Below are 27,764 nucleotides of genomic sequence, written 5' to 3'. Positions count from 1 at the left end.
CCCCGCGCGGCGCGGAGTGGTGACGTAAGGGAACTGACGTCATCTTCGCGAATCGCCGCTTCCGGCCCGCGTGAGTGTGGATCTGGCGCCTGCAGCTGGGCCGGGGTTGGTGTTGCTGCGCTAGCTGCTGTGTGTGGGTTTCCCGAGTCGGCCTTCCTCGCCAGGACCATGGCCACCGACTCGTGGGCCCTTGCAGTGGACGAGCAGGAAGCGGCTGTCAAGTCGGTCAGTGGCTTCAGCTCCAGGCGGGGCGAGCGTAGTAGGAGGGCCCAAGCTGACACTGCTTGTGGTCCGCGGAGCTGTCTGGGTTGGGCAGACCCGGGGCCTGCACACCCCGAAGGTTTGCTGCGGGGAGTCTCTTAGCCCTGATTTGCGGCTAAGGCGAAAGAGGCCAGTATGGAGACTTTTCCTTTGGTCCGAGCCAGTTAAAGGCTTTAACCTGTACTTGCTCTGGGTACTGTCTTTCCTACATTGCACCTCCTGCTCAGTGGGGATTTTAAGGAAAGGAACAGTGCTGATTCTCTTTTTCATCTGTTTTCTGAGTGATTCTATGTTACTCTTATTTTACCAGTTTTTAGATGCCTGCTTAACATTGTTGGCAGTTTGTATCACTCCGCAGAATAACGGATTCAGGTTTATATTTAGTGTTTCAATATGTTGCAAACGTTGCGGGAGGCACTACAAATTGTTTCATAGGTGTTTAAAGTGATACTTAATTTCATCATTGGTTCTTTAATTAATGAAGATCCATTTAACGGGAAGGTAATCATAGTGTAAACTGTGACTCTCTGTTCTTACCTCTTTAACGTATGTTGATTTGGTGGTAATGGATTATTGATTTTAAGAATATAGGGGTTCTTTCTTTGTGTTTCTTTTTGTAGTCTGAAGTCTTATGTAACCTTTTAATGCCTAAATTACAACTCTTTTCCAGTCACCATTTATTGCTTTGGAAAGATTGTCAGTTTCTCAGCAGGTAGTTGAAATGAACTAAATCCAGGGACGTATAGGAAGAAGCTTTATGGTCAAGTTAAGAAGGCTAACTGGTGGGAATTGTTGTGAAAATGGTAAGAGTCACGTTAGAAGTGAATTCTGAGTGGGAAGACGATGTTTATGAGTAAGAAAGTCAGGGAAATTCCTTGTGAAGAAGTTTATATTTGTGCTGGATATTACAGTAACTAAGATGAAGGCGAACAGCATTTTAGAACAGAATGTAACAAAGTGCTGGACTTGTACAGAGAATAGGAATCAGAATAATTTTTGCTGCAGCATAAGGTTATTGGGTTGTAGTAGGAGCAGTGTTGAAAATAGAGAGTGTGTTTTAGACCTTAACAAAGAACTTACAGAGGAGAGGCTTTATTTGAAAGGTTTGGGCAATTTTAAGGATACTGACAAGATTAGATCTGAGGACTAGCAAGAATTATTGGACTACAGAGAACAGACTATATTAGGAGTGGTGTCTAAAGAAAAGATCAGTGTGGAAATTACTCTAATAGTCCAGAGATAGAGGGCCTGCATTGAATGGTGAAAGTGTAGGTGAAGGGATGGACTTAAGAGATAATTGTGGAGGTATAAAGATTTAGATGGCTTCCATGGTAGCTTACTGGTAAAGAATCGGCCTGCCAATGCAGGAGATGGGGGTTTGATCCCTGGGTTGGGAAGATCTTCTGGAGAAGGAAATGGCAACCCACTCCAGTATTCTTGTTGGAAATCCCATGGACAGAGGAGCCTGGCAGGCTACAGTCCATGGGGGTCACACTAGAGTTGAACATAACTTAGCAACTAAACAACAACAACAAAAGATTTAGGAAAAAAGAGAAGAGAGATAAAGCATAGATTACAGTTTTCAACCTGGATCCCACAAGGTGGTATTAATAAAGTGCTGGGATTTCTTTGGAAGGAATGATGCTAAAGCTGAAACTCCAGTACTTTGGCCACCTCATGCGAAGAGTTGACTCATTGGAAAAGACTCTGATGCTGGGAGGGATTGGGGGCAGGAGGAGAAGGGGATGACAGAGGATGAGATGGCTGGATGGCATCACTGACTCGATGGACATGAGTCTGAGTGAACTCCGGGAGTTGATGATGGACAGGGAGTCCTGGCGTGCTGCGATTCATGGGGTCGCAAAGAGTCGGACACAACTGAGCGACTGAACTGAACTGAATAACAGGTTTAGGGGAGTGGGAGGAACAGCAGATTTGATGTGTAGTGTGATGAGTACAGGTTTGCCAGTTCTGAATTTGAATTAAGGATACAACTTGGTAAGTACCTGTGTTGCAAGTCACCAAGAGGTGTCCAAGTTCAGTGGTTTCCTCAGAGGACTCACAGGACTCTGCATGTAACTGTACTCACAGCTGTGATTTATTGCAATGAAAAGCAAAATTAGCAAAAGGAAAAGGCCATGTTGAAAAGTCCAGAGGAAACCAGTCTCAAGCTTGCAACAATCCTCTCCTAGAGGAGTCAGAAGCTCCATTTTATTCCTGCTTAATTCCTCTAGCCACAGTTAGTAACGACACACAGGAAGTGTTGTCAAAGAAGCTCCTTAGAGACTATGCTCATGGTTTTTATTGGGGTCCTGCCACATGGTCATTCTTTGCCTCACAGGTACCAAAATTCCAGACTCCTGGAAGGAAAGCAGCTGTTATCATAAACCTCATATGTTTTTAGAAACATAGTTAGTGAACCCTTCAGCAGTTTTGGGAATGGTGGGAACCTTCTCATCATCCAGGCTCCCAGAAGCCTGCCAGGGTTCAGCTTTCCAAGCTGGCTTTCTGAAGGCTAGCAGTCAGACCTGCTGTGTTAAGTGCTGTGTATACAGTACCCATGAAGGATTTGGCACTGGAGTTCAGGCAGAATCAGAACAGGGGTGTAAAACTGACAGTTACCACAAATAAATGAAAAAGTATTGTAAAGGTTATGGTTTGTACTCTAGAGTTTAAAACTAATTTTCAGCATCAGGTATTCCCTAAAGACAGTTACTGAGAATTGGTTTCAAATCTTTTTTAACCTACAACCCTATGAATAATACAAATATAGACCTAAACATACTTGTATCTGGTTTTATCCATTCTGTTTCTTGAGTGGCTGGTGTAAATAAACGTTTTAAAACACTGCTTCCCAATGGTTGGGTCAGACCCCTTTTATTTTACCATTTAGACTTAAGTGCATTAGCCTGATAAATGTAATTGACCAATGAACAATTTGGGGGTTATGAGCCCCCAACCCACGCTGCAGTTGAAAATCCCCAAATAACATTGCACCTGCATATATATGGCCCCACATTCAACCAGCCATGGGTTGAGTAGTACTGTAGCGTTTAACCTTGAATAAGTGAGCCCTTGAAGTTCAAACCCGATGTTTAACAGTCAGTTGTAACTCATGGTATTCTGTTATCAGGTGTCTCTGCTCTTAAGTGTTTCTTTTCATTCCCATTCAGATGAGTAATTTGCAGATTAAGGAAGAAAAAGTCAAACCAGATACCAATGGTGAGTCACAAGTAACTACAATCTACATGTGTGCTTCCGCTTTGTACTCTTAGCTGCAATGTGGAAAGCAGCTTTCACTTAGCACCTTTGGCAGATGTCAGCACCAGCTTTGAGAGCCAGTAAATTCAGTGTTGTCAGGCGAGTGTATTCTCCTCGGTTCTGTCTAGTCTGGACAAAAATTTGAAGCGATGGACGTTAGAGCCCTCGGCGTGTCATAGCTCTCGGGTCTTGGACAGACCGTGTTATAGCTCTTAGATCATTGTTACAGCTCCGTGTTACAGCTTTATTTTATTTAGAAAATAGCAGGAAAATCCATCCTCGAGGCGTGAGGGTATGCGGACCCAAAGACGCGAAGAGAAGAGTGGGGGAACGCGAGCACGCGGCGGGAGAGGCGGGGAGACCCCTGGCCCTTTGGCTCCTCTTTTTATATGTCTTTCCCTCCCCCCGGGTCTGCCCTATGTAAATTGGGCCAGCCAGGAGTGCTGTTTGTCCTACCTTAGGTCCTCACTCAGGGCCTCGGACCTTCCTTTGTTCTGTTTTCTCGGCTTTTCCCTTTCTTGTCTCTTAGCCACCGCCATTCTGGACTCCTGTTTCCTATTCTACCTACATAACAGTTTCATGAGTGATAAGGATAGATTAGTTTTCCAGATTAAAAAAAAAATTTACCTAGCTAGCTGTGCTGAGTCTTTGTTGATAGTGTTGCTCAGATCTTCTGTGTCTTGACTGTTTTTTGTTTGTTTGCTTTTTGGTCTAGTTCTTTCAGTTGTTGAAAGAGAGGTATTAAAATTTCCAACTGTAATTGGAATAGTCTATTTCTCCCTTTAATTTTGTCAGTTTTGGCCTCCTGTGTTTTACAGATCTGTCGCCAGGTACATTCACATTTATGTGTCCCTGATGAATGGATCCTTTTTTTAGAAATATCCCTATTTGGGCTTCCCAGGTGGCTCAGTGATAAAGAATCCACCTGCCAATGCAGGAGACCCAGGTTTGATCCCTGATCTGGGAAGAGTCCACATGGCGTGGAGCAGCTAAGCCCGTGCACCATAACTACTAGCCTGGGACTCTAGAGCCCAGGAGCCGAAACTGCTGAGCCCGCATGCTGCAGCTGCGGAAGCCCACGTGCCCCAGAAGCTGTGCTCCGCACAGGACAAGCCACTGCAGAGAGAAGCCCATGCGCCACACTTAGAGAGTAGCCCTGGCTTGCTGATACTGGAGAAAAGCCAGCACAGCGGCAAAGCCCCAGCACAGTCCCCCCAAATAAATAAATACATAAATAAATAAAATTTTTTTTTTAATTAAAAAAAAAAAACTATCCTCCTTTATCTTTGGTGATGATTTTGTTCTTGAAATCTGCATTACCTGAGCTAATCCAACCTTCATATGCTTACAGGTTGCATCTCTTTCCATCCCCTGACTTTCAACTTATTTGTGTTTTTTTTTTTTTAAGAATTTATTATTATTTTTTTTAATCTCAGTTTCATTTATTTATTTACTTTACAATATTGTATTGGTTTTACCATACCCTGACATGAATCCGCCATGGATGTACATGTGTTCACCATCCTGAACCCCCCTCCCACCTCCCACCCCATCCCATCCCTCTGGGTCATCCCAGAGCATGAGCCTGGAGCACCCTGTATCATGCATCGAACCTGGACTGGTGATTCGTTTCACATATGATAATATACATGTTTCAATGCCATTCTCCCAAATCATCCCACCCTTGCCCTCTCCCACTGAGTCCAAAAGACTGTTCTATACATCTGTGTCTCTTTTGCTGTCTCGCATACAGGATTATCATTACCATCTTTCTAAATTCCATATATGTGCATTAGTATACTGTATTGGTGTTTTTCTTTCTGGCTTACTTCACTCTTTATATATAATAGGCTCCAGTTTAATCTACCTCATTAGAACTGTGTCTTTATATTTAAGTGCCTCTTGTAGGAGTATAATCTATAAAAATTTTGAATCATGTTGCATACCTGAACTAATACAATATTGTAAAATCAACTGTACCTCAATTAAAAACAAAAAATAAAGTGTGCCTCTTGTAAAACAGCTAACAGTTGGATCTTGCTTTTTTTTAATCCATTCTAATAATCACTGTCTTTTTTTTTTTTCTCACTGTCATTTAATGGGAGTATTTTATCCATTTACATTTAAGGTAATTATTGATGCGGTTAGGTTTAGGTTAGCAATTCTACTATTTATTTTCTGTTTGTCCCCTCATATTTTGTTTCTCTGCCTCTTCCTGCTTTCTTTTGGGTTAATTGAATATCTTAGAGTTACATTTTAATTTATTTATAGGCTTTTGAGCTTTATCTCTTTGCATCAGTTTATGAGTTTTAGTAAAATTTTTCTTCATATATTTTCTGCTAGCTTTATTTCCAGATGGAGTATTTTATCTTTTAGTTGCTATTATAAATAGCATCTCTTCAGTAATATCTGTATTTATAAAAGCTACTGTTTTCCATTTATTTATTTTGTAGTCATTTTTAAGTTAATACTCTTAGTCATGCAAGTTTACAATCACATATTCTACAAAAAGTGATTTTACTTCTTTTTAACTTCTAATGCCTTTATTTTCTTTCTTACATCTCATTGTGTGTACTAACTTAATGGTATATTTTAAATTAGGTTAAGGAAGTCAGAGGTGACATCTCTCTGAAGTCAACCAACATTTCTAGAAATTTGAATTTTCTTATGCACTAAACTTAGAATAAAAATCCATTAAACATAAAGAAACCCAACTATTTACATTTTGATCACTTAAATAAGGTCTGATATTTATATTGTCCTACCTTTTGAATGGATTTGATATTTGCCTTTCTGATTACGATAACTGCTTTCTTGTGTAGGTGTTATCAAAACCAATGCCACTCCAGAGAAAACAGATGAAGAAGAGAAAGGTAACTAATCTTTGAAACCCTGTCACCTAGGACTTGCCTCTCTGGAGCCAGACGCACTGTGAGTTATAAGATTGAGGAAATGAAGGGGATTCAGCCAAGGAGATTGAGAACAGTCAGTGAGATAGAACCAATAGAGGGTGGTGTCCCAGAGACCAGAAGAAGGAAGTGTTTCAAAGGTAGGGAGTCATGTATAGGTAATAAGTTAACAGAACTAAAAATTGGCTACTCAGTTGATTTAGCACGTAGAAGTCATTGATGAGTTTGACAAGGGGCTGTTGAAGTCAAGTGGGGAGATTAAATGAAAAAACCTCTAAGTGTGCACTCTGGGGAGAATAGGAAGTGGAGACCTAAGTATAGACAGCCCTGTGAGGGAATGCTCCATAAAGGAGCAGAGAATTGGGGCAGTAAGTGGATGGGCATGTAGGATAAAGGAGGAAGATTTATGATGAGAGATGGTAAAACGTGTACACATGCTGGGAGGAATGATGTAGTAGAGGGAGAAACAGAATGCAGGAGAGAAAGGTCACCACTGGGAGAAATGTCCTTGTCCACAGGACAGGACGGGGTCAGGAGCATAAGTGTCCGTCCACAGGTAATAGCAGCGAAGGTAGAGAGAGGACGCCCACAAACACAGGTGGGTGTGTGGGTTGTCAGCACAGCGTGTGGAGGTGCTTCTGATTAGGTTTACTTCTCAGGGCAGTGAGAAAGTGGAGAGGTCAGAAACTGAAGAAAGCAGACGAGTGAACGGGTGGTGTATAGAAACAAAGGCTTGCCCAGCGACTCAGGAACTCAGCCCACTTGCGTCTAGGGATCAGGAGTTAAAGTGAGACTTGTTGGTGTGGTGGTGTTTTTCTCCCACCTTGCTGGGCTATCCAGGGGTGGGTGCAGACAAGGGGTTTGCCTGATGAGTATGAGGAAGATCTGTTGGCTTTTTCCTACAGAGGACAGAGCCGCCCAGTCCTTACTCAACAAGCTGATCAGAAGCAACCTTGTCGATAACACCAACCAAGTGGAAGTCCTGCAGCGGGACCCCAACTCCCCGCTCTATTCAGTCAAGTCCTTCGAGGAGCTTCGGCTGTGAGTATCTGTTCCTTTGAACGATGGATCCTTGCTAGTTCTTCTTTTTTAAGATTTAGTATCTCAGAGACCTTGTGGGAATTTTCCTTTCTCTTTTTTAAAAAGATCTTAATATATATTTACTTTCTTTGACTAGTTAATAATTCACATGATTCAAAAGTTTAAAAGTATGGAAAAGTGATGGTCTCCCTCCACCCTTGTCTCTTGGCAACCCAGTTTTCCTCCTTAGAGAATTTAAAATGCCACAGATTTATTCATCATAGCTGAAAGTCTTTTTTCTTTTATGCTCTTAGAACTTTCAATAAAATATTGGCTGACAGGTGATTTCTGGATGTCAGGAACATTTCTTATTAGGTAAGCCCTTTTGTTAGACTATAGGGTTTACAGTGTTAAGAAAAGTTTATCTACTTTTCTAAAATCTGTCCAAAAAGGCTGTGCAGGATTCCTCGTAACTATAGTGAAAATCAGCCTTCATTGTTACAGAATTTTTTCCAAAAATCGGGAACCCAGGATCCAGCCTTAAGTGTGTACATTTATGGCACTGTGCTGAGAATGACTTCTAACATGTCCTTCCTCGAAACACAGAGAATTGCATAACATCATGCCAAGTTTTCCGTTCCCTTCAGTAAGTTAGTAAAGAGGCATTTATGGGTCATTGGTTTATGTACATGACACTGCTGGGTGTTATGAGTAATACAAGATGTAGCTACTGTTCCTGCTGCTTGCCAGCACCCAGATCATAGACAGAATAGCTGGTGAATAAGAAAGTGGTGATATGAATGGATTCTTTGTCTTGTTCATTGCCCACATGTAAACTTAGAGTCAAAGAACTAACTAGAAACCAAATCAAGGTGTTAACGAAGCAATAGCTAAGAATAAGGTTTTTAAAGTGTGCCCTTTTTTTTCCCCCAGGAAATTATACTTTTCTATGTGTATTTTCTCTGTCAAGGGCTTTTTTCAGTAAATTTGTCATCTCTGCTTCTCTTCATAAATTCTGTCAGAGCAGCTTGATGTCTTTCCTAGTATCAGTGGTCTTTCATTTAAAGGACTGGAGCTCTCAGGTCAACCAGTGATGAATTGGCCTCTGAAAAGGCAAGTTCTTTCTGATTTAATTGTTAGTAGCCAAACGAAACAAAGAATAAAACCTAGGCCACCTATATACTTGGTCTATTTTGTACTGAAAAGATATGCAAAATAAAAGGAAAATAATGAGCCACTGAAAGTTCCTGGATCACTTGAGTCCTCTTTCAGTAGTGACTTTGTTTCCTTGGCAACTAAATCAGAACCTGTCAAGCCTCACAGCCTTTTCTTCCAAATGAAAGTACGTTAATTTTCAAAGTTCTTTGTGTCTGAGAACCACCAGAGGCCAGAAGAACTACCTTTTAGAGAGCCAGTTGAACTCTAAGGAAGGCTTAGAGAACATTCTTGCCTTGGTTTGATGTTTCTTTAATAATAATCTGGTGTGATTTTTGTTAAACATCCTGTCAGTTTAGAAGTAGCAGAGAGCTTATTACAAATGTGCTATAAGAACAGCTTTAATTGATATTTGTTGTGTAGCTACTTATATAAGAAGTTTTCTAGTCTTGATTTTGACTAGACATAGTAAATCTGAGCAGTTGTAAAGTTCAGTACGATAGCTGAACTTCCTTTACCTATCTACTAGAAACTGGCTGAATTGATTTCCTTACCCCTCAGTTGTCCTGAGTCCTTGTGCAGCTGGCTTTTTTTGGAAGGCCCATGGAACACAGCATGCCTGTGGTTCAGTGGAGTGCCCGCACTGAGAAATGAGAACCGAAGTCTCATTCCCTAAAGGGACTTCTGTATCTTAGCGATTTAGTAAGTAAGCAGTGTTTGCTTTTAGATATCTTGCATAATTCATTTTATACTATGAATTAATAGGAACCATTCCTACAGTATCCAGGCCAATCAAATTTGTGGGTCTACTGAAAGATGAATTTCTCTTAAGAAAGGAAACTACCCTGGATTTTATAAATTGCATAATAGTTTCATATCAAGATTTAGTAGGGAAAGATGTTGGTTTTGTTTTTAGTTAGTATTTTTTAAGACACAAGAAAATATGTCTGACGGAGATAGAAAATATCACCCTTTGCTAGATATAGGGAAAAATAAAATCTTAGGTCTTTAAAACAGTTGCAGGAACTAGGAACCATCCTCTCTCTCCCCGGCCTCCTAGGAAACCACAGCTTCTCCAGGGAGTCTATGCCATGGGCTTCAATCGGCCATCCAAGATACAAGAGAATGCATTACCCATGATGCTTGCTGAGCCGTAAGTATACAGACCCTGGTACACGTCTCCAGGATGGGGTTTCACATCTCCCACCAAGAGTGTAGTGTTCCTGAGCATAAGATGAGCCATTGGGAGCAACAAGCTTCTTCAGGGAAACAGCTAGGACGGTGGTGAGAGAGTCAGGTGCAATTCAACACAGTTTCTGCCTTTTCCACTTAATAAAAACTGATAAAGTCAGTGCCATTTTAAACACTTTTTAAAATAATTTTGAAAATTTTGAGGCCTTCAAAAAAGTATCAGGAAACATGCCAGTAACATTTCTTTAACGCATCCTGCTGAGAAATAAAGCATCATTAACCTAGTTGACAGATGTAGTCCCCGTGTGACCCTCTCCACTCACAGCCCCCTCCCCGACCCAAGAGCGTCACGGAAGTGGGGCATCATTTCTCCTTTTACTACATACGTATGTTTCCCTAAGGATCTAAAGAGTAGTTGGCATATTTTTAAACCTTAGATAAATGGTATCATACTTTACATAGCAGCTTTTTTCATTCAACTATATTATTTTTCTTTTTTAATGATGAAAATGCCACCTGTTCCCATGACACTGAATTACATGAAGTGAAATATGAAAGTTTCCTCCGAAGCATCTGACTTAGTATCTCACATTTTCCATAAAGGTGAGAAAAGGGAGCACACAGAAGGAGCCGAGTCCTGAAGACACATCATGCAGTAAGATTTGCCCAGATCTTACTCTGCGGTCTGAATTCCCATTGGCCTCTTGGGGTATAAAACTAGGGAACTCTAGCTGCACTAGAGTCTAGAATGAATATTTTTTAGTGTGCACCCATCTAAAATAATCGTCATTTCCCTTAATATTTAAGCAGTTTTTTAACAACATATAAAAAAATTATCATTGTGCTCAAGGCAGAAAACCTGAATGAGGGGAAAAGCCTTTTCCTACTGCCCAGAAAGAGCACTTGGACACTTGATTGTTTCTAACCAATGTTATCCTCATCTCTGTTCCTCCTGGGTCCAGCCCGCAGAACCTGATTGCCCAGTCGCAGTCGGGTACTGGTAAAACGGCTGCCTTTGTCCTGGCCATGCTCAGCCGGGTGGAGCCAGCAGAGAGGTACCCGCAGGTGAGGGGGTCTTGGGGGCTCTGGAAGGGCAGCGCCATCTGGTGGGGGATGGTGATTGACAAGGGCATCCCTGGTGGAATCTGAATGCTTCTGATGCCTCAGACTGTTGCTCAGGCAAAGCCCAATGGCACAACAGGCCCTTGCATGGGTAGAGTTGATTCAAAGCAGCAGCCTTAAACGTGGCTTCTGACAGCATCTGCCAAGCCAGGCCTCCCTGCTGAAGGCTTCCGCCTACAGCTGACACGCAGGCCTGGTTGAAGAGGATGGGGCTCCCCACACTGTTCAGGTGGTACTGATACCAGGGTTCCTGTTGCTCTAGAACCTGCTGTCTGCTACCACAAGGCTTTTCTAAACTCATCTCCTGTGATCTGCCCGTTAGTGTCTGTGCCTCTCCCCGACGTATGAGCTGGCGCTTCAAACAGGAAAAGTGATTGAACAAATGGGCAAATTTCATCCAGAACTAAAGCTTGCTTATGCTGTTCGAGGCAATAAATGTGAGTATAAAAGGGCAAGACCCAGGTCGTGAGCTCAGGCAGCGGGTGGGGTGTTTGAATTTTGAAGATGAGGTGATGATATTCAACTTTCTGGTTCAGTCTGACCTTGGAGCCCAGCATGGATTTCAGCAAATTTATTTTATTTATTTATGTATTTATTTATTTACTTGTCCATTTCTTAATAATTCTTTACACTCTTAAAATAAGATTTTAAGTTGTTAAAAAAAAATCCCTGCCTGAGTCATGGGTTCTTAAAGTGTGGAGTGTTTCCCTGAGGAGGCAAGGTTTGAATTCAGCATCCAGAGTTCTGAAAGCTGCCTCCAAGAGAGTAAGCAGGGAGGATGGTAGGTTGGATCCGATCCCTTTCCTCAGTAAACAGCTTTAGTAACAGTGATCTAAGAGCATGTACAGTTCTTACCAAATCAGGAATCCTTCCACCAATTCTTTTTTCCGCAGAATGTAGAGAATGTGGTTAAAATAGGAGGACAGGTAGAAAATTGGTAATGGGGAAGTTATCAGAATATATAAAACTACAAATCAACTAGAAAAAAATAGTCATTCTAATAGGAAAATGGACAAAAGAGGCCCAGGTGAACAGACCCCTCACTAAAGAAGGAATTCAGATGGCTGGTCAATGGGGAAGACGAACAGCTTCATTAGTCATCAGGGAGACATCGGTTGAAACCACTATATGCCTCTCAAAGGGTAGAAATGAGGGAATCTGACAAACCAAGTGTTGGCCAAGATGTAGAACTGGGAAGCTCACGTGCTCCAGTGGGGAGTATACACAGGCACACTCACTTCAGGAAGCAGTGGGCATTACCTAGACAAAGAGAAGAGGGACGTCCCTTCAATTTAGCCATTTATAATCGCCTCGAGCACCGATTCTTAAACCTTTCGACTCTTACACTCTTAAACATTGTTGAGGGCCCTAAGTACTTATTTTGGAAGAATATGAAGAAAATCTAGCCTTTCTTATAATTTCAGTTACTGTTTTTAGGATGCCATACCAAAACCCAAGTGGTAATTATGTAAAAGATAATTGCCATGTGATATTTGAAATCATATTAATGACCTCTTCATACTGTTACATTAAAATCCCTTGGTCTCCCTTGCACTTTGAATGCATCTTTTGTGCAATAATAATTTTCTAACATTACACCTTGGTCATTTGGGAAATACCAAATGTCTTACCGAGTTTCGCTGAGAATGTTGACATATTTCATTATACAGAATTTTAAATAGCATTTAAAATACATTAATATCACCACCAAACAACTCAGAGGAGTTTACATACAGAGAAACTCTCAAGTTTACAGCAACACTACAAGTTTTCCAAAATTCTAATTTTCTCTTACACTTTAAGTGTTACCATGACAGCAAATAACAGTCGATTTTTTTCACTGAAAAGTCAGGCTCTCCTTGTTCATTTCTAAGAAAGTGTGTATCAGATTCCCGACTTAATTTTCTATAGTTTGTCAATCAACGAACAAAAATGGTTAGTACAGTTCACATACAAATGATCACACAAGGCCTTTTCCTGGAGAAAAGCATCATGTTTCAGCGTGCAGCAACAGCACTTTAACCAGAACTTATTGGTATCTCTGTGTGTTTGATGTCTCAAACTGACCGGCGCAACTAAGCGTGGTGTACCAGGACCTTGTGACAGCGTGGGTCTCCTCTAGATCGTTTTATAATAACGGGACCTCACTGTGTGTGAGGGATTAATGTATTGCTCTGTATTAATTATATATTAAATATATTAATAACTACTTAGTGCCCCATTTTAAAGCTCAGTGGAGACGATCACAGTGTGCAGTCACAGTGTGCCGAGCTCACTGAAACTCTCACAGTGGAGCTGATGTATTCCTAACCAGAGTCCCCTTCTCAAATTTTAAATTTTGTTTTTAAAATTTAAGTTAAAAACATTCACGTGTTTCAAAATTAAAAAGGGTATATGGTAGAAACTTTTCTTCCTCCCAAACCCTTCAACCATTTGGTTCTCCTTCCTAGAGCACCCATGGAGAAGGAAATGGCAACCCACCCCAGTATTCTTGCCTGGAGAATCCCATGGACAGAGGAGCCCGGTGGGCTACAATCCATGGGGTTGCAAGAGTCAGACACGACTGAGTGACTAAGCACAGGCCCACGCACATATGCATACAGGATTGATTCCTAATAGTGCAAGTTCTGATCAAAGGCTACAGGCATTAGTCAATTTTTTTTTAGTGTTCTAAATTTCTTTTGGGGAGGAAGGGGGTGCAGCGGGCGACAGTTGACACATGGCATGCAGGTTCTTACTTCCCCAACCAGGGTCTTGAACCTCTGCCCCCTGTGGTGGAAGCATGGGGTCTTAACCACTGGACCACCAGGGAAGTCCCATGCAGTAGTAATTTTGATAGATGAATAAAGCAGTTTCAGCTCCTACCAGCTGTAGTTGGAGAGTAATGTGCTGTTGTGATTTTTTTTTCTAATAGAATTTGTATTTAGGAAAACCATCTACACAATTACAATGGAGAAGGAAATGGCAACCCACTCCAGTGTACTTGCCTGGAGAATCCCAGGGATGGGGGAGCCTGGTGGGCTGCCATCTGTGGGGTTGCACAGAGTCAGACACGACTGAAGTGACTTAGCAACAAGGCAAAAAAATCACTGGGCCAGAATCCTAGGACTCAAAACTACCAATTTATAAGGAAATCAGTGAAGCATGAGTAAAGGGATGATATAAAAAGAATAAGAGTAATGCTAAAGAGAAAGAGCTGGATGACGGGAAATTATAGGAGGAAGTAGGTAAAGGAAACTAACATGCATGGAAGATTCACTGTACGATTTGTTCCCAACCACAGTGCGGTGAGACAGGCGTCATCATGGCCGTTTTATAGCAGAAGAACCCAAAGTTTTAGATAAAAATGCCCACAGAACACATCTTGTCTCCACAGTGGAAAGAGGTCAGAAAATCAGTGAGCACATTGTCATTGGCACCCCGGGGACCGTTCTGGACTGGTGTTCCAAGCTCAAGTTCATCGACCCTAAGAAGATCAAGGTGTTTGTTCTGGACGAGGCTGACGTGATGATAGCCACTCAGGGCCACCAAGATCAGAGCATCCGCATCCAGAGGTAGGGCCTCGAGCCAGGAGGGACTTCTCGGCTCCCGACCTGCAGTTCCTGCTCCTGTTCCCTCACACTCCCCTTCTTGCCCCTGCCAGGCTCTTCGCAGCTCTCAGGGGCATTTGTTTGATGGGCCATTTCCATGTCAGCGCTGAGCACGCCCCCCACCCAGGTTAAGGAGGGAGACTCAGGGACTCTCGGTCACCCGTCCCTGCCCCACGTCTGCTCCCCCTTCTTCCCCACAGCTGCTCCCCGCTGTCCCTTCCTGGGGACGCAGGTCATCAGGCCTGGGGAGGCTGTGCCCTGGTCCTTCCAGGGAAAGCCCGGGTCAGGGTCATGCTGGACACCTGGGCCTCCCCTTGCAGGATGCTGCCCAGGAACTGCCAGATGCTGCTTTTCTCTGCCACCTTTGAAGACTCTGTCTGGAAATTTGCTCAGAAAGTGGTGCCCGACCCAAACATCATCAAACTGAAGCGTGAGGAGGAGACACTGGACACCATCAAGCAGTATTACGTCCTGTGCAACAGCAGAGACGAGAAGTTCCAGGCCTTGTGTAATATCTACGGGGCCATCACCATTGCTCAAGCCATGATCTTCTGCCATGTGAGTAGCAGCAGCAGCAGCAGGCTGCCTGCAGGGTAGGGGGGCGGGGGAGGAACTCCACGTAGGGGACCAGGTTCCTTCCCTGGGACTAGAAGAAAAATGGTTTGTGAAGATGGAAGGAACAGTTTCTTCATAGTATTCCGAGGTTTATCTGTAGTCTAAGCATAGCGTCTCCTGAACTTAAATGCCATGTGTAGGTGATAACATTAGAAAGCCCAACTGAATAAAACTGATATTTGTAGGGAAAATAAGAAACTAAACAGGGTGACTGGCTAGAAAATTAAAATAAGTAGTTTTCCAGTCTCAAACTGAAAACACTTAGAAATTGGAAGGATAGACCCCATTTATAGTGGCTAGTGTAATTTTTCAGGAATGTGTAAGATCACCAAAGAAAGCGTCAAAATGCTGTTATGGGATATAAGAATAAGACAGCTTTTACTCTATTATTGGAATACTTGTAAATTTTTTTCAAAAATTGTCAAGAGTGGCATCCTTCTCCCAAACTCAGACTGAAACTTTGAAGCCCACAGAAAAGATGAAAACAATATGAAATGAGGACTGTTATGCCCTTTCCCTGGTGTCAGCATTTAGCCACATTTGCTCTGCCCATAAGCTTTTGTGTAGGGCTGTCTGTACTTTTTCTTTCTGCTGACTTTAAAGTCAGTTGTAGATATCAGTTGTAGATATCCCACCTAAACGCTTCCTAAGAATGAGACGTGGTCCTGCACGAGCACAGCACCACTCTCACACCTTTCATGATGCCGCCCCTCTGAAGTCCATCCATATGCCACCTTCCCCATGTATACTGAAATGGCCTTTTTGGCTTTTGGTTGCTGCTGTTAAGCCTAAGAGCCAGTAGAGATTGTTGCATTTAGTGTTGTGTCTCTTGAGACTCCCTTATTAGAGAACAGTTTTTCCACCTTTCATGACATGGACATCTTGAAGAGTCCAGCCAAGCTAGTAATTAGTCTTTAGATGTCTCTGAGTTTTTCCCCCTGTGGTTATATCAAGGTTAAATATTTTCTAAGACTTATCACCCAGGTGACTTCCTTTATACCACATCATGTTAACAATTTTAGGACATTTAACTCTTAACTGCTAAGGTTCAGTGGTCTTCCAGATCAAAAATATTCTCTTAAGGTACCTTCATTCCTCAAACTTATTTTCTTGCTTCCAGACCCGCAAAACAGCTAGCTGGCTGGCTGCGGAGCTCTCAAAAGAGGGCCACCAGGTGGCTCTGCTGAGCGGTGAAATGGTGGTGGAGCAGAGGGCTGCAGTGATTGAGCGCTTCCGAGAGGGCAAAGAGAAGGTTCTGGTCACCACCAATGTGTGTGCCCGTGGTAAGCAGAGACTGGGTCCTGGCCCGCCAGGCTCGGGGCAGCAGAGAGATCTTCCTGTGTGGGAGGCTGCGATGGTTTGAGGGAGATGCTGTTTTGTGGGCCAGCCTGTGGGGCTCCCTCAGTGGAGGAGAACGTCCACAGAAGCCGGGAGCCCTGGCTGGTGGCCAAGGACGGCGCCTGCTCTTGTGGCCCCAGTGCCGCATCAGCTGCTTCTCCAGATCCTCGGATCCAGCAGAGGCTGCGCGACTGATGCCGGAATTTGGCCAGCACCGGGACGGTCCCGTCTTCTCCCTCTGGGTTCTGCCACCTGTCCGTGTCCCAACACCAGAGCTGGCCTGTCGCAGACCCTGCCTTCCGCCTGAGCTTGGTGAGGGTGGGCCTGACTGGGCGGCGGCGATTTCTGTCTCCGTCCTCACTCCCGTCCAACTCTTCCCTCACGCAGGTATCGATGTGGAACAGGTGTCTGTCGTCATCAACTTTGACCTCCCCGTGGACAAGGATGGGAACCCGGACAACGAGACCTACCTGCACCGGATCGGGCGCACCGGCCGCTTTGGCAAGCGGGGCCTGGCCGTGAACATGGTGGACAGCAAGCACAGCATGAACATCCTGAACAGAATCCAGGAGCATTTCAGTGAGTCTCGGGAGAGCCCCCTGCCGGGGCCAGGTCACAGGGCCGGGCGGGGAGCCGGGAGCGGGTGTCGCCATGGCCCCGAGACGCCCTTCCCCAAGACAGGAGGTTCTCCCCGCACCCGGAGCGCTCAGGGCCGTGTGCCCGCCCAGTCCCGGGCGCCTCCGGGGCTCAGGGAGGCCTGTGGCGGGGGCGGGCACGTCCCAGGGAGCCCCGGGTCCTCCCCGCCTGCTGCCCCTCCCCTGCCTGCGTCCCCTGTGATCTGTGCGGGGCTCTCTCTGAACCCGCCTCTCTTCCCTCAGATAAGAAAATAGAAAGACTGGACACGGATGACTTGGACGAGATTGAGAAAATAGCCAACTGAGCAGCTCCTGCAGTCGCTGTGCCGGCCCCGCCCGGGACACGAGTGCTTCCACGGCGCAGCCTGACCATCCCGTGAGGATGACGGCACGAGTAGACAAACTGCCTACCTCATCTGAAATTACGTTTGGACTTGACAGAAATTACCCAAATTATTCAGGAAGGTAGAAGAAAAAAATCTGAATTTTGGAAAATTGAGTCCTTTTCTTCCCATCCCTTTTTGAAGCCACGGTTTCTCCCATCTTTATAATAATGTGGTCACTATTGGTAACCGCTGGCTGCAGGAGCCACTGCCTGTTTTCTGGCCAGGGGTGTTCAGACTGCCTCCAGGCCCTGAAGCAACAACAGAGGCGCAGCCTGGGCCCTCCGTGGATCCACTGGTGTCCCTGCTGATTGCTTTCCCTCTGTTCTCTGTAGAGGAATTCCACCCTCTCCCGGGGTGAGCGTCTTGGCTCCCTTTGTACACCTCAGGTTTGGGGGGAACACGAAGTCAGTGAACTGTCTTCAGAGGCACTGGCCTGGCACAGCTGGGTGACCCAGGGCTGCCTCCGCTTCCTGCAGTGGCTCTGTCTGCTCAGGAGCCTGGCGTCCCAGCCGCCGACATGGTTTCTGACACACACACCTGGCCGGGTGAGCTCTTACCGCGGACGTCACACTATGCCTGGACGTGAGCAGCAGAGTTTGGAGAGGAAGTTACGACCAAGTGAAAGCTCTTATGATGCTATTCATCCGTAACAGTGGACCTGCTGCTTACTCGGATTCATCACTGTCTGTATGAATAAGGACGGACTAATCAGAGCTATACCCATCATCCACTATGTTAAAAATTTTAAAAATAATAATGGAACGCTTTACTAACCATGATTTGTTGTTTTTACTTGTATTTTTCTGCTTATTAGACTAATATATGCTCATTAAAAAGGTGTGTGTGTGTGTAATTTATAAAGTGCACGTGTCCTGGTCCCCACCTCTCTCAGTTCACCACTGCTAGCAGCTTGGTGAATATTCAGCATATCACCTTCTGTTTCACTATGTCAACCTACTTCTCTTTTACAAAACGTGAGCATTCTGCTCACATTGTGCGGCCTGCCTGCTCACTCACCCATGTGTCTCGGACATGTGACATGGCTGTGCCTCACTCTCCTTCGGCACCTTTCCAGGATGTAGCTGCCCCCGCATTTGCGTCCTGGCTCCTAGTGACAAGCACTGGGTTGTTGCCCACGGCAAATGCTGGTCCCGCTCCTCTCTGCGCCACTGAGACCTACTCAGGATGTGTTCCTGGAAGTAGAGTTGTTTGGTCAAAGTGGAGATGCTTAACATGTTAACACATTGCTAATGTAGCCTGCTGAAAAGTTTTTATCAATATGTCATTTCATTGATAACAAAAGTACCTACTACCTGCTTGCCAACCCCCCTCCATATTAATTTTTAAAATTTCAAGTCTGAGCAGCAAAAATAGATTACATAATTGCTTCTTTTAAAATTTTAACGATATTTGGGTTTATTGGTATTTATACCAGCACCTGATGCTTTTGAACTGTGGTATTGGAGAAGACTCTTGAGAGTCCCCTGGACTGCAAGGAGATCCAACCAGTCCATCCTAAAGGACATCAGTCCTGGGTGTTCATTAGAAGGACTGATGTTGAAGCTGAAACTCCAATACTTTGGCCACCTGATGTGAAGAGCTGACTCATTTGAAAAGACCCTGATGCTGGGAAAGATTGAAGGCAGGATAAGGGGACGACAGAGGATGAGATGGTTGGATGGTATTACCGACTCGATGGACATGGGTTTGGGTGGAGTCCGGGAGTTGGTGATGGACAGGGAAGCCTGGCATGCTGCGGTTCATGGGGTCACAAAGAGTCGGACACGACTGAGCGACTGAACTGAACTGATACCAGCACCTCTTTTGGGGGTGCTGCCCATTCCTGTCTCACCATTTTGTTACCGGCTTGTTTGACCTCTGTGAGTTATAGCCACCTTTCTACCTTAGGGAAGTTAGACTGTCTTGAGTGGTAGATCTTTTCCTAGTTTGTCTTTACAAAATCATTTTTTCTTAATATTACACAAAAGTTTAACTTTGGTAGTCTTGCTGCTGCTGCTGCTGCTGCTAAGTCGCTTCAGTCGTGTCCAACTCTGTGCGACCCCATAGACGGCAGCCCACCAGGCTCTGCCGTCCCCTGGATTCTCCAGGCAAGAACACTGGAGTGGGTTGCCATTGCCCTCTTCATTGTGTGAAAGTGAAAAGTGAAAGTGAAGTCGCTCAGCCGCGTCCGACTCTTAGCGACCCCATGGACTGCAGCCCACCAGGCTCCTCCATCCATGGGATTTTCTAGGCAAGAGTACGGGAGTGGCTTGCCATTGCCTTCTCTGTTGGTAGTCTTAACATTCATTTTTAAGAAATCTGGATTTGGTGTCGTGGCCAGAAAACCTTTCCTCATTTCAGTATTATAAATTACTTACTTATGTTTTTGTACGTCTTAAGATGATTTGCCTGCCTGATTTTCTGTGAGCGATTACTATTACCTATGGGTGAGTGGATGGCAGAGCTGTGTGTGCATGGGTCAGAGTTGAGACTGAGCGACAGGGTCCAAATGGGACTGGACGTGAGAGAGTCCTGGGAGTGAAGCAGGCAGACAGTGACCGCAGGTTATGAGGGGCGCACGAGAGCCACGGGTGTGGGAAGGGCTCTGATAAGAGAAGTTGGGTGAGAAGGGCAGCAAGGGTCCAGAAAGGCTGCAGACAAGGCAGGGTAGGGTGACGAGGAGAAGGTGTGCGGGTGCTCAGAGGGAAATGAGGAGGGAGAAGAGGCCTGGTGCGGAGCCAGCGTTCCGGTTAGGTGACATCCACGTGGACCCAGAAACACAGCAGCGATACAGAAAAGGCAGAGCCAGAGAACATACTGCCTGACCCCCAAAAACGAGGTGAATACTTCTGTGGATCAGCAACCGGGAGAAATGCAGTGTGCTAAGCAGGGCTGAAGCCAGAGCTTGCTGTGCTCCCATCTGGGGCAGAGCAGCTGCCGGCCAGCAGGTGCCATGGAGCCGAGGACCCAGGCAACACTGCACACGAGATCGGAACCCAAGGCAGCATCACTGCTCGGATGGTGCTGGACAGGAGCTTCACCTGCCTGCCCGCTGGATGCAGACTTCCATCAAGATGCAGGCCCTGGAGGCAGGGAGGAGGACTTGGACCCTGTCCTGAAATAAGAACACAGCCAAATTTCAATAGATGTACACAGTAAGACTATTCCTGGATGTTCCTGATTAGTTAACTCTTGACACTTTCCCCCAACTCCTTCCATTGAAAAAAACTATTTTTTAAAAATAGACTTGATTTTTTTTTAGAATAGTTGTAAGTGTATAGAAAGAAAAGGCAAAAGAAGGACTGAACGCAGATCCCTCGGAATGTAGACACTCACTGTATGTTCTTTTTACTTTAAGCCTTCTCCCTAGAGAGAAGCCATATTACCGGCAAGAGCCTGTAGTCTTCTCAAAAACAAAAACCAGCTGTTGGATGAAAGGTATTGTTTCTATATTCTTGGGGAACGGGCTGGCCCTGATACACACAGTTCACTGAGTGTAAGGGGAAGGGGCGTCTTTTTGCATTTTTGCGTTAGTTATCACACAGACATAGACTCACTGCAGAAGCTGTGATTTTTCTGGAAGGGTAGTGAGAAGGACCATTGATTCCTAACTCACGCTCAGGAAGGAAAAATTTGATTTTTAAAAATGTTTTAGGGTTTCACCCTTCCCCTCTGCAAGCCAGGAATGATGTTTTCCTACTGTGCCAAGCATGTCACAGGAAGGAGTTCCTTGCCTGCCGAATGGCAGTCCCCAGCTGTTCGTTCCTGTGATAGATAAATAAAATACTTAATCATGTCCTGCCTTCTCCCCTGGCATCCAGCAGAGTGCCAGCCAAGTGTGTATCCACCTACCCCTGGCCAGGCCATAACTACTCCAAGTGTTTCTCTCCAAGGAGCCCTCTGTATCCAGACAGCATTACTGCTCACCCAAATATGGCGCCTCTCTTTAGAGTACACATTCTTAATGGATTGAGGCATGGCCGTGGGACTTCTCTGGCATCAAGGAAATGTGAACTTCTTGACAGAAGCATTCAAAGACAGCCTGTGGCTCACCAGATTCTTTTTTTCTGCCCCTGAAACAACAGACCCACCCCCAGATGGTGCCACTGTCTGCCTGGGTCCTGAGTGGTCTGAGGAACACAGCCCCTGATGGAAACACAGCTTGTGAGAAATAAACTTTGTTGTTTTAAGCCAGTGCCAGTTGGAAAGGTGTTTGTCATTGCAGCACAGCCTAGCTTATCCTTACCATCCCTCCCTGCCTTGGAAAAGCTGGTTCCCTGTCCAGGCACCCTAATGTCAACCCAGAGAGCAGGTATGTTCCATCCAGGTACACAAAATTCCCAAGCAGCTTCTTAATCCATTATTTTAGAAGAGAGAACAAGTCCCAATTATTTAAAAAGCCTCCATCGTGACAGAGAGCCGTTTAAAAAAAATGAGAAAAAAATCAGCTCTGTGGAGACAGGAAAACTGAGGAAGAAAAGGGTATCTGCTAAGTATGCAATTAAATATCACACTTAGCTAACTTTCCTTTCCATGAGCTTACTGAAATTATAGGGGAGGAAAAAGGTATAAACTCATATGGACAAATAAAATGGAAGCTGTTACATCAGAAGACGAAATTTAACAAAATGTTTGGAACTCACAAAAAGGAATGAAAAAACTCCCAATTTTTAGCAATACGGGGAACTATATAGACCGTGAAAAAAAAATCCCAGTCCAAAAATCAGCTACAAAGCCGATGTATTCTGTTTGACTACATCAATGAACAACTACTTTTATTGTTTTATTTTTTACATTTATCTCTCTTTTGGTATTTTGGTAGTTTAGGCTATGGATCTAATTTTATCTTTTTCCAGATGGTTATCTAGTTATTTCAATAACATTTATCGCAACATCCATCTTTTCCCAAGTGACTTGAGAGGTCATCTCTTATAAACTGAATTTCCATACGGACCTGGGTCTAGGCAATCGGACTAATGAAAGAGAACTGAGTATCAGGGTCAGTCCATCAGTTCAGTTGCTCAGCTGTGTCTCACTCTTTGCAACCCCATGGACTGCAGCATGCCAGGCTTCTCCGTCCATCACCAACTCCCAGAGCTTGCGCAAACTCATGGCCATTGAGTCAGTGATGCCATCCAACCATCTCATCCTCTGTTGTTCCCTTCTCCTTCCACCTTCAATCTTTCCCAGCAACAGGGCCTTTCCTAAGAAATCAGTTTTTCACATCAGATATTCATAGTATTGGAGCTTCAGCTTCAGCCACAGTCCTTTTGATGAATACTCAGGACTGATTTCCTTTAGGAAGGACTGGTTGGATCTCCTTGCAGTCCAAGTGACTCTCAAGAGTCTTCTCCAACACCACAGTTCAAAAGCATCAATCCTTCGGCGCTCAGCTTTCCTCACAGTCCAACTCTCACATCCATACATGACTACTAGAAAAACCATAGCTTTAACTAGACAGACCTTTGTCAGCAAAATAATGTCTGCTTTTTAATAAGCTATCTAGGTTGGTCATAGCTTTTCTTCCAAGGGGCAAGCGTCTTTTAATTTCATGGCAGCAGTCACCATCCACAGTGATTTTGGAGCCCCCCAAAATAAAGTCTCTCACTGTTTCCATTGTTTCCCCATCTATTTCCCATGAAGTGACGGGACCGGATGCCATGATCTTAGTTTTCTGAATGTTGAGTTTTAAGCCAACTTTTTCAATCTCCTCTTTCACTTTCATCAAGAGGATCTTTAGTTCTTCTTCACTTTCTGCAATAAGGGTGGTGTCATCTGCATATCTGAGGTTACTGATATTTCTCTCAGCAATCTTGATTCCAGCTGTGCTTCATCCAGCCTGGCATTTCACATGATGTACTCTGCATATAAGTTAAATAAGCAAGGTGACAATATACAGCCTTGACATACTCCTTTCCCGATTTGGAACCAGTCTGTTGTTCCATGTCCAATTCTAACTGTTGCTTCTTGACCTGCATACAGATTTCTCAGGAGGCAAGTAAGTATCAGGGTAGTGGTCACCTTTAGGGGAAGGATGGGGGTTGGTAAGGAAGATGGAGCAGAAAGGCCTCCGGGTTGCTTGCACAACCTGAGGGTGACTACGTGAGTGTTCATCTTAAGTCACTAAGGAACCTCTATACTGTTTCCCATAGTGGCTGCACTAATTTACATTCTCACCAACAGTGCACAAGGGTTCCCTTTGTTCCACATCCTCACCAGTGATTGTTATCCCTTGTCTCTTTGACAAGTCGTTCTAAAAGTAGTGTGGTGATATCTCATTATGGCTTTGATTTGCAATTCCCTGAGGATTAAGGATGTTGCTCATCTTTTCATGGACCTGTTGGCCATCTGTATGTCTTCTTTGGAGAAATGTCTCTTCACATATGCCCATTTTTTTAATCAGATTTTTTTTTTTTTGGGCTATTGTGTTATATGTTCTTTATATATTTTGGTTTCATGTTTTACATTTAAGTCGAATCCATTTGGAGTTAATTTCCGTGAGGGATGTGAGATAGGATCTAGCTTCACTCTTGGGAACAGAACTACCATATTATTCAACAATTTCACTTCTGGGTACGCATCCAAGGGAATATTACCCTCTCAAAGAGACATCTGCACTCCCATATTCACTGCAGCATTATCTACAATAGCAAAGACATGGAAACAACCTAAATGTCCATTGACAGAGGAATGGGTAAAGAAAATGTGGATATATATATAACAGACTATTATTCAGCCATTAAAAAAAAAAAGGAAATCCTGTCTTTTGTGACAACAGGGCGTTATGCTAGTGAAATAAGTTAGATGGAGAAAGACAAATATCATGTGATCTTACTTTCATGCAGAATCTAACACTGCTCTCATAGAAACAGAGAGCAGACTGGTGCTTGCCAAATAGGAGGGGGAATGGGTAAAGGCAGTCAAAAGGTACAAACTTCCAGTTTAGGATAAATAAGCTCTAGGGATATAACGTACAGCATGGGAGCTATAGTTAACAGCACAACACTATAAATCAACTATACCTTAATAAAATTTTTTAAAAATGTATCAGCAAATTTGGAAAACTCAGCAGTGGCCACAGGACTGCAAAGGTCAGTTTTCATTCCAATCCCAAAGAAAGGCAATGCCAAAGAATGCTCAAACTACCGCACAATTGCACTCATCTCACACGCTAGCAGAGTAATGCTCAAAATTCTCCAAGCCAGGCTTCAGCAATATGTGAATCGTGAACTTCCTGATGTTCAAGCTGGTTTTAGAAAAGGCAGAGAAACCAGAGATCAAATTGCCAACATCTGCTGGATCACCGAAAAAAAAAGAGAGTTCCAGAAAAACATCTATTTCTGCTTTATTGACTATGCCAAAGCCTTTGACTGTGTGGATCACAATAAACTGTGGAAAATTCTGAAAGAGATGGGAATACCAGACCACCTGACCTGCCTCTTGAGAAACCTATATGCAGGTCAGGAAGCAACAGTTAGAACTGGACATGGAACAACAGACTGGTTCCAAATAGGAAAAGGAGTACGTCTAGGCTGTATATTGTCACCTTGCTTATTTAACTTATATGCAGAGTACATCATGAGAAACGCTGGACTGGAAGAAGCACAAGCTGGAATCAAGATTGCCAGCAGAAATATCAATAACCTCAGATATGCAGATGACACCACCTTTATGGCAGAAAGTGAAGAGGAACTCAAAAGCCTCTTGATGAAAGTGAAAGTGGAGAGTGGAAAAGTTGGCTTAAAGCTCAACATTCAGAAAACGAAGATCATGGCATCTGGTCCCATCACTTCATGGGAAATAGATGGGGAAACAGTGGAAACAGTGTCAGACTTTATTTTTTGGGGCTCCAAAATCACTGCAGATAGTGATTGCAACCATGAAATTAAAAGACACTTACTCCTTGGAAGGAAAGTTATGAACAACCTAGATAACATATTGAAAAGCAGAGACATTACTTTGCCAACAAAGGTCCGTTTAATCAAGGCTATGGTTTTTCCAGTGGTCGTGTATGGATGTGAAAGTTGGACTGTGAGGAAAGCTGAGCGCCAAAGAATTGATGCTTTTGAACTGTGGTGTTGGAGAAGACTCTTGAGAGTCCCTTGGACTGCAAGGAGATCCATCCAGTCCATTCTAAAGGAGATCAGTCCTGGGTGTTCACTAGAAGGACTGATGCTAAAGCTGAAACTCCAATACTTTGGCGACCTCATGCGAAGAGTTGACTCATTGGAAAAGACTCTGATGCCGGGAGGGATTGGGGGCAGGAGGAGAAGGGGACGACAGAGGATGAGATGGCTGGATGGCATCACCGACTTGATGGACATGGGTTTGGGTGAACTCCGGGAGTTGGTGATAGACAGGGAGGCCTGGCGTGCTGCAATTCATGTGATCGCAGAGTCGGACACGACTGAGCGACTGAACTGAACTGATTAGTGATTGGGGCACCATCTTTAAAGAACTCTGGTGGCTGTCATTTGAGGGTCAGTGAATAATGGGATCCCAGCCTAACAAAGCCTAGAAAGCCATGCCTCCTGACCTGAGACACGGAAGCACATTTACCACAATAATCCAGTTTGGCAACTAGAGTTCTCACCTCTAACGATTTGGAACAATAGTTAATTGACCATTAAGGTCCCCAGAAATGAAACAGATGCTGGGGAGCCTACTAAAGTATTGCTTGATGTGCACAGGAGAGAAAATTCTAAGAGTACTGGGAAAAAACCTGAGTCGCAGTGAGGGGAATTTTTAGCTTTTTACTCAGTTCCCAGACCTAATCAGGCCACACACCTGGAGCTCTTTTCAAGCAGATCTTAGGGTTGTTTGTGTAGCTGTTGCTTTTCCAGGAGAACCTACTTCTGGAGTGACAGTGCACTGGGAGAAGGGAAATACCCAGACTTCCAGGAGTCACCATACGCTAGCTTTGAGACCAGAATGCCAAAGCAGTCCACTTTATTATGAGAGTTGGAGCTTATTATGGTCAATGACAGATGGAGCTCTGGTTCAAGTCCATTTAATGGTGGGTCCAATGAGACTAGATTCATCTTAAGGTAATTTCCTTAGTTCGAAAAGGAAAGAGAGATATTTACTACCTGGCAAAATCACTGTACTGGCAACGAGACGCATGGGGGTAGGGCCTAATAGATGTCCCTGGAACTATCTCCAACATGGTAAGTCAGACTCAATACCACATTCCAGCAGGGTTTGCAGAGACTGGTGCTGCCATCGAACTTGAGTTATGGAAGGATGGGTGACTTCTTCCTCATCCCATTCACTCGCCATCTGAATCATGGAGAATGACAGTAGGTTATTGCAATAGTGCTAACTTGTGATTCCTGATATGGTATCTTTGCTGAATCAAAGCAATGGAATCCGTGGCCAACATTAAAAAATAAAAAGACATAATTTGTGAGGCTCAATCCTGGAGGTAACATGTACAATATCTGGAGTGCTGCTCCCACTAAGGACAGTGACCCATAAGACAGCGGCTCTGAGTGGGGCCCAGACAAGAAACAGTTCTTGGCAGTCCTGGCTATGTGCCTGTCATCTGGACACCGGGCCTTATGACTCAGGTACGTGCTACTGGGGAGTGTCTGCGGCAGAGAACTGTCATATGGAGGCTCTGGCAACCCCAAAAAGGAGAACTACAGCCCAGAGACCTACAGTTTTAGAACAAACCCTCCACCACTTCCAAAAAGTGATGCCCTCCTCCAACAAAAAGTATCTTCCATTTGAAAAGTCACTCAGCTCACTCTTGGGCACTGGCAGAAACTGGACAGCAGGACGCCAAGCTGAGCACAGATTCTGAAGACAGCTAGTGTGAGCTATCTCATCCACCAGACGGCAGAGCTATACGTTCAGGGACATTCCAGCGCATGATGGGAGTTACGGTCAAGTAGATCCAGACAGCCTAAGGAAACAGCACAGCTACCTCGGACGCCTGTGGCACCAGCTCCAACCATTTTGCCAATTCCCTGCCAACCCACACCTATGGCATCATGGGAAGTTGCACAGAACCCAGAAACAGAGCAGGGAAAGCCCCATCCAGGTGACTGTGGGGTCTGCATGCTGTACTGGGCCCACACAGCGGACGGTGGTGAAGGCCACCCTCCCAGAGGGCACAGCTGGTGGCTGGGAGGCTTCATGTATAAGGGATGGGTGCCTGGGAGTCGTCCCTTCCCCACTTCCAGCAATGCCCCCAAAAGTCTTCACCATTACTTGGTCACAGCTTCCCATTGACCTTCTTCCCACCATCAAAAACATTTCAAAACGAACAAGTGAATA

General features: G+C 44.4%; 1 protein-coding gene and 1 long non-coding RNA gene across 4 annotated transcripts; one reads left to right on the top strand and one right to left on the bottom strand.

Moving 5' to 3' along the window:
- The first annotated feature begins 47 nt into the window (after positions 1 to 47).
- Positions 48 to 18,321, top strand: DDX19A (DEAD-box helicase 19A). Of its 3 annotated transcripts, XM_006061113.4 has the most exons (12): positions 48 to 225; positions 3,435 to 3,483; positions 6,345 to 6,395; positions 7,337 to 7,472; positions 9,667 to 9,759; positions 10,760 to 10,862; positions 11,242 to 11,356; positions 14,296 to 14,473; positions 14,830 to 15,067; positions 16,245 to 16,407; positions 16,850 to 17,041; positions 17,341 to 18,321. In XM_006061113.4, exons 1-12 carry the CDS (start codon positions 169 to 171, stop codon positions 17,400 to 17,402), a joined length of 1,437 nt encoding a protein of 478 aa, XP_006061175.2. In that variant the 5' UTR covers positions 48 to 168; the 3' UTR covers positions 17,403 to 18,321. The 3 variants fall into 3 exon arrangements, with proteins under 3 accessions (XP_006061175.2, XP_006061177.2, XP_025124167.1); XM_006061115.4 differs by lacking the exons at positions 48 to 225; positions 3,435 to 3,483; positions 6,345 to 6,395 and adding an exon at positions 7,766 to 7,826; XM_025268382.3 differs by lacking the exons at positions 48 to 225; positions 3,435 to 3,483; positions 6,345 to 6,395; positions 7,337 to 7,472; positions 9,667 to 9,759 and adding an exon at positions 10,434 to 10,452.
- A 12-nt stretch (positions 18,322 to 18,333) lies between these two features.
- LOC123330467 lies at positions 18,334 to 22,603 on the bottom strand. The gene is made up of 2 exons (XR_006546441.2): positions 20,525 to 22,603; positions 18,334 to 18,676 (listed from the first exon to the last, which is right to left on the bottom strand). It is a non-coding gene; the product is annotated as an uncharacterized LOC123330467 (long non-coding RNA).
- Positions 22,604 to 27,764: the final 5,161 nt, after the last annotated feature.

The sequence above is a fragment of the Bubalus bubalis genome, chromosome 18, assembly GCF_019923935.1.
Source record: "Bubalus bubalis isolate 160015118507 breed Murrah chromosome 18, NDDB_SH_1, whole genome shotgun sequence".
NCBI lineage: Eukaryota > Metazoa > Chordata > Mammalia > Artiodactyla > Bovidae > Bubalus > Bubalus bubalis.
Note: the sequence above shows the minus strand (reverse complement) of the source record. Positions and strands in the feature narration are given on the sequence as shown.

Excerpts from the sequence above, each read along its gene's own strand:
- DDX19A (XM_006061113.4), top strand. The coding sequence starts at position 169 with ATGGCCACCGACTCGTGGGCCCTTGCAGTGGACGAGCAGGAAGCGGCT. Across the intron at positions 3,484-6,344 it reads AGTCAAACCAGATACCAATG|GTGTTATCAAAACCAATGCC; the intron begins GTGAGTCACAAG and ends TTTCTTGTGTAG. Across the intron at positions 7,473-9,666 it reads TCCTTCGAGGAGCTTCGGCT|GAAACCACAGCTTCTCCAGG; the intron begins GTGAGTATCTGT and ends CCGGCCTCCTAG.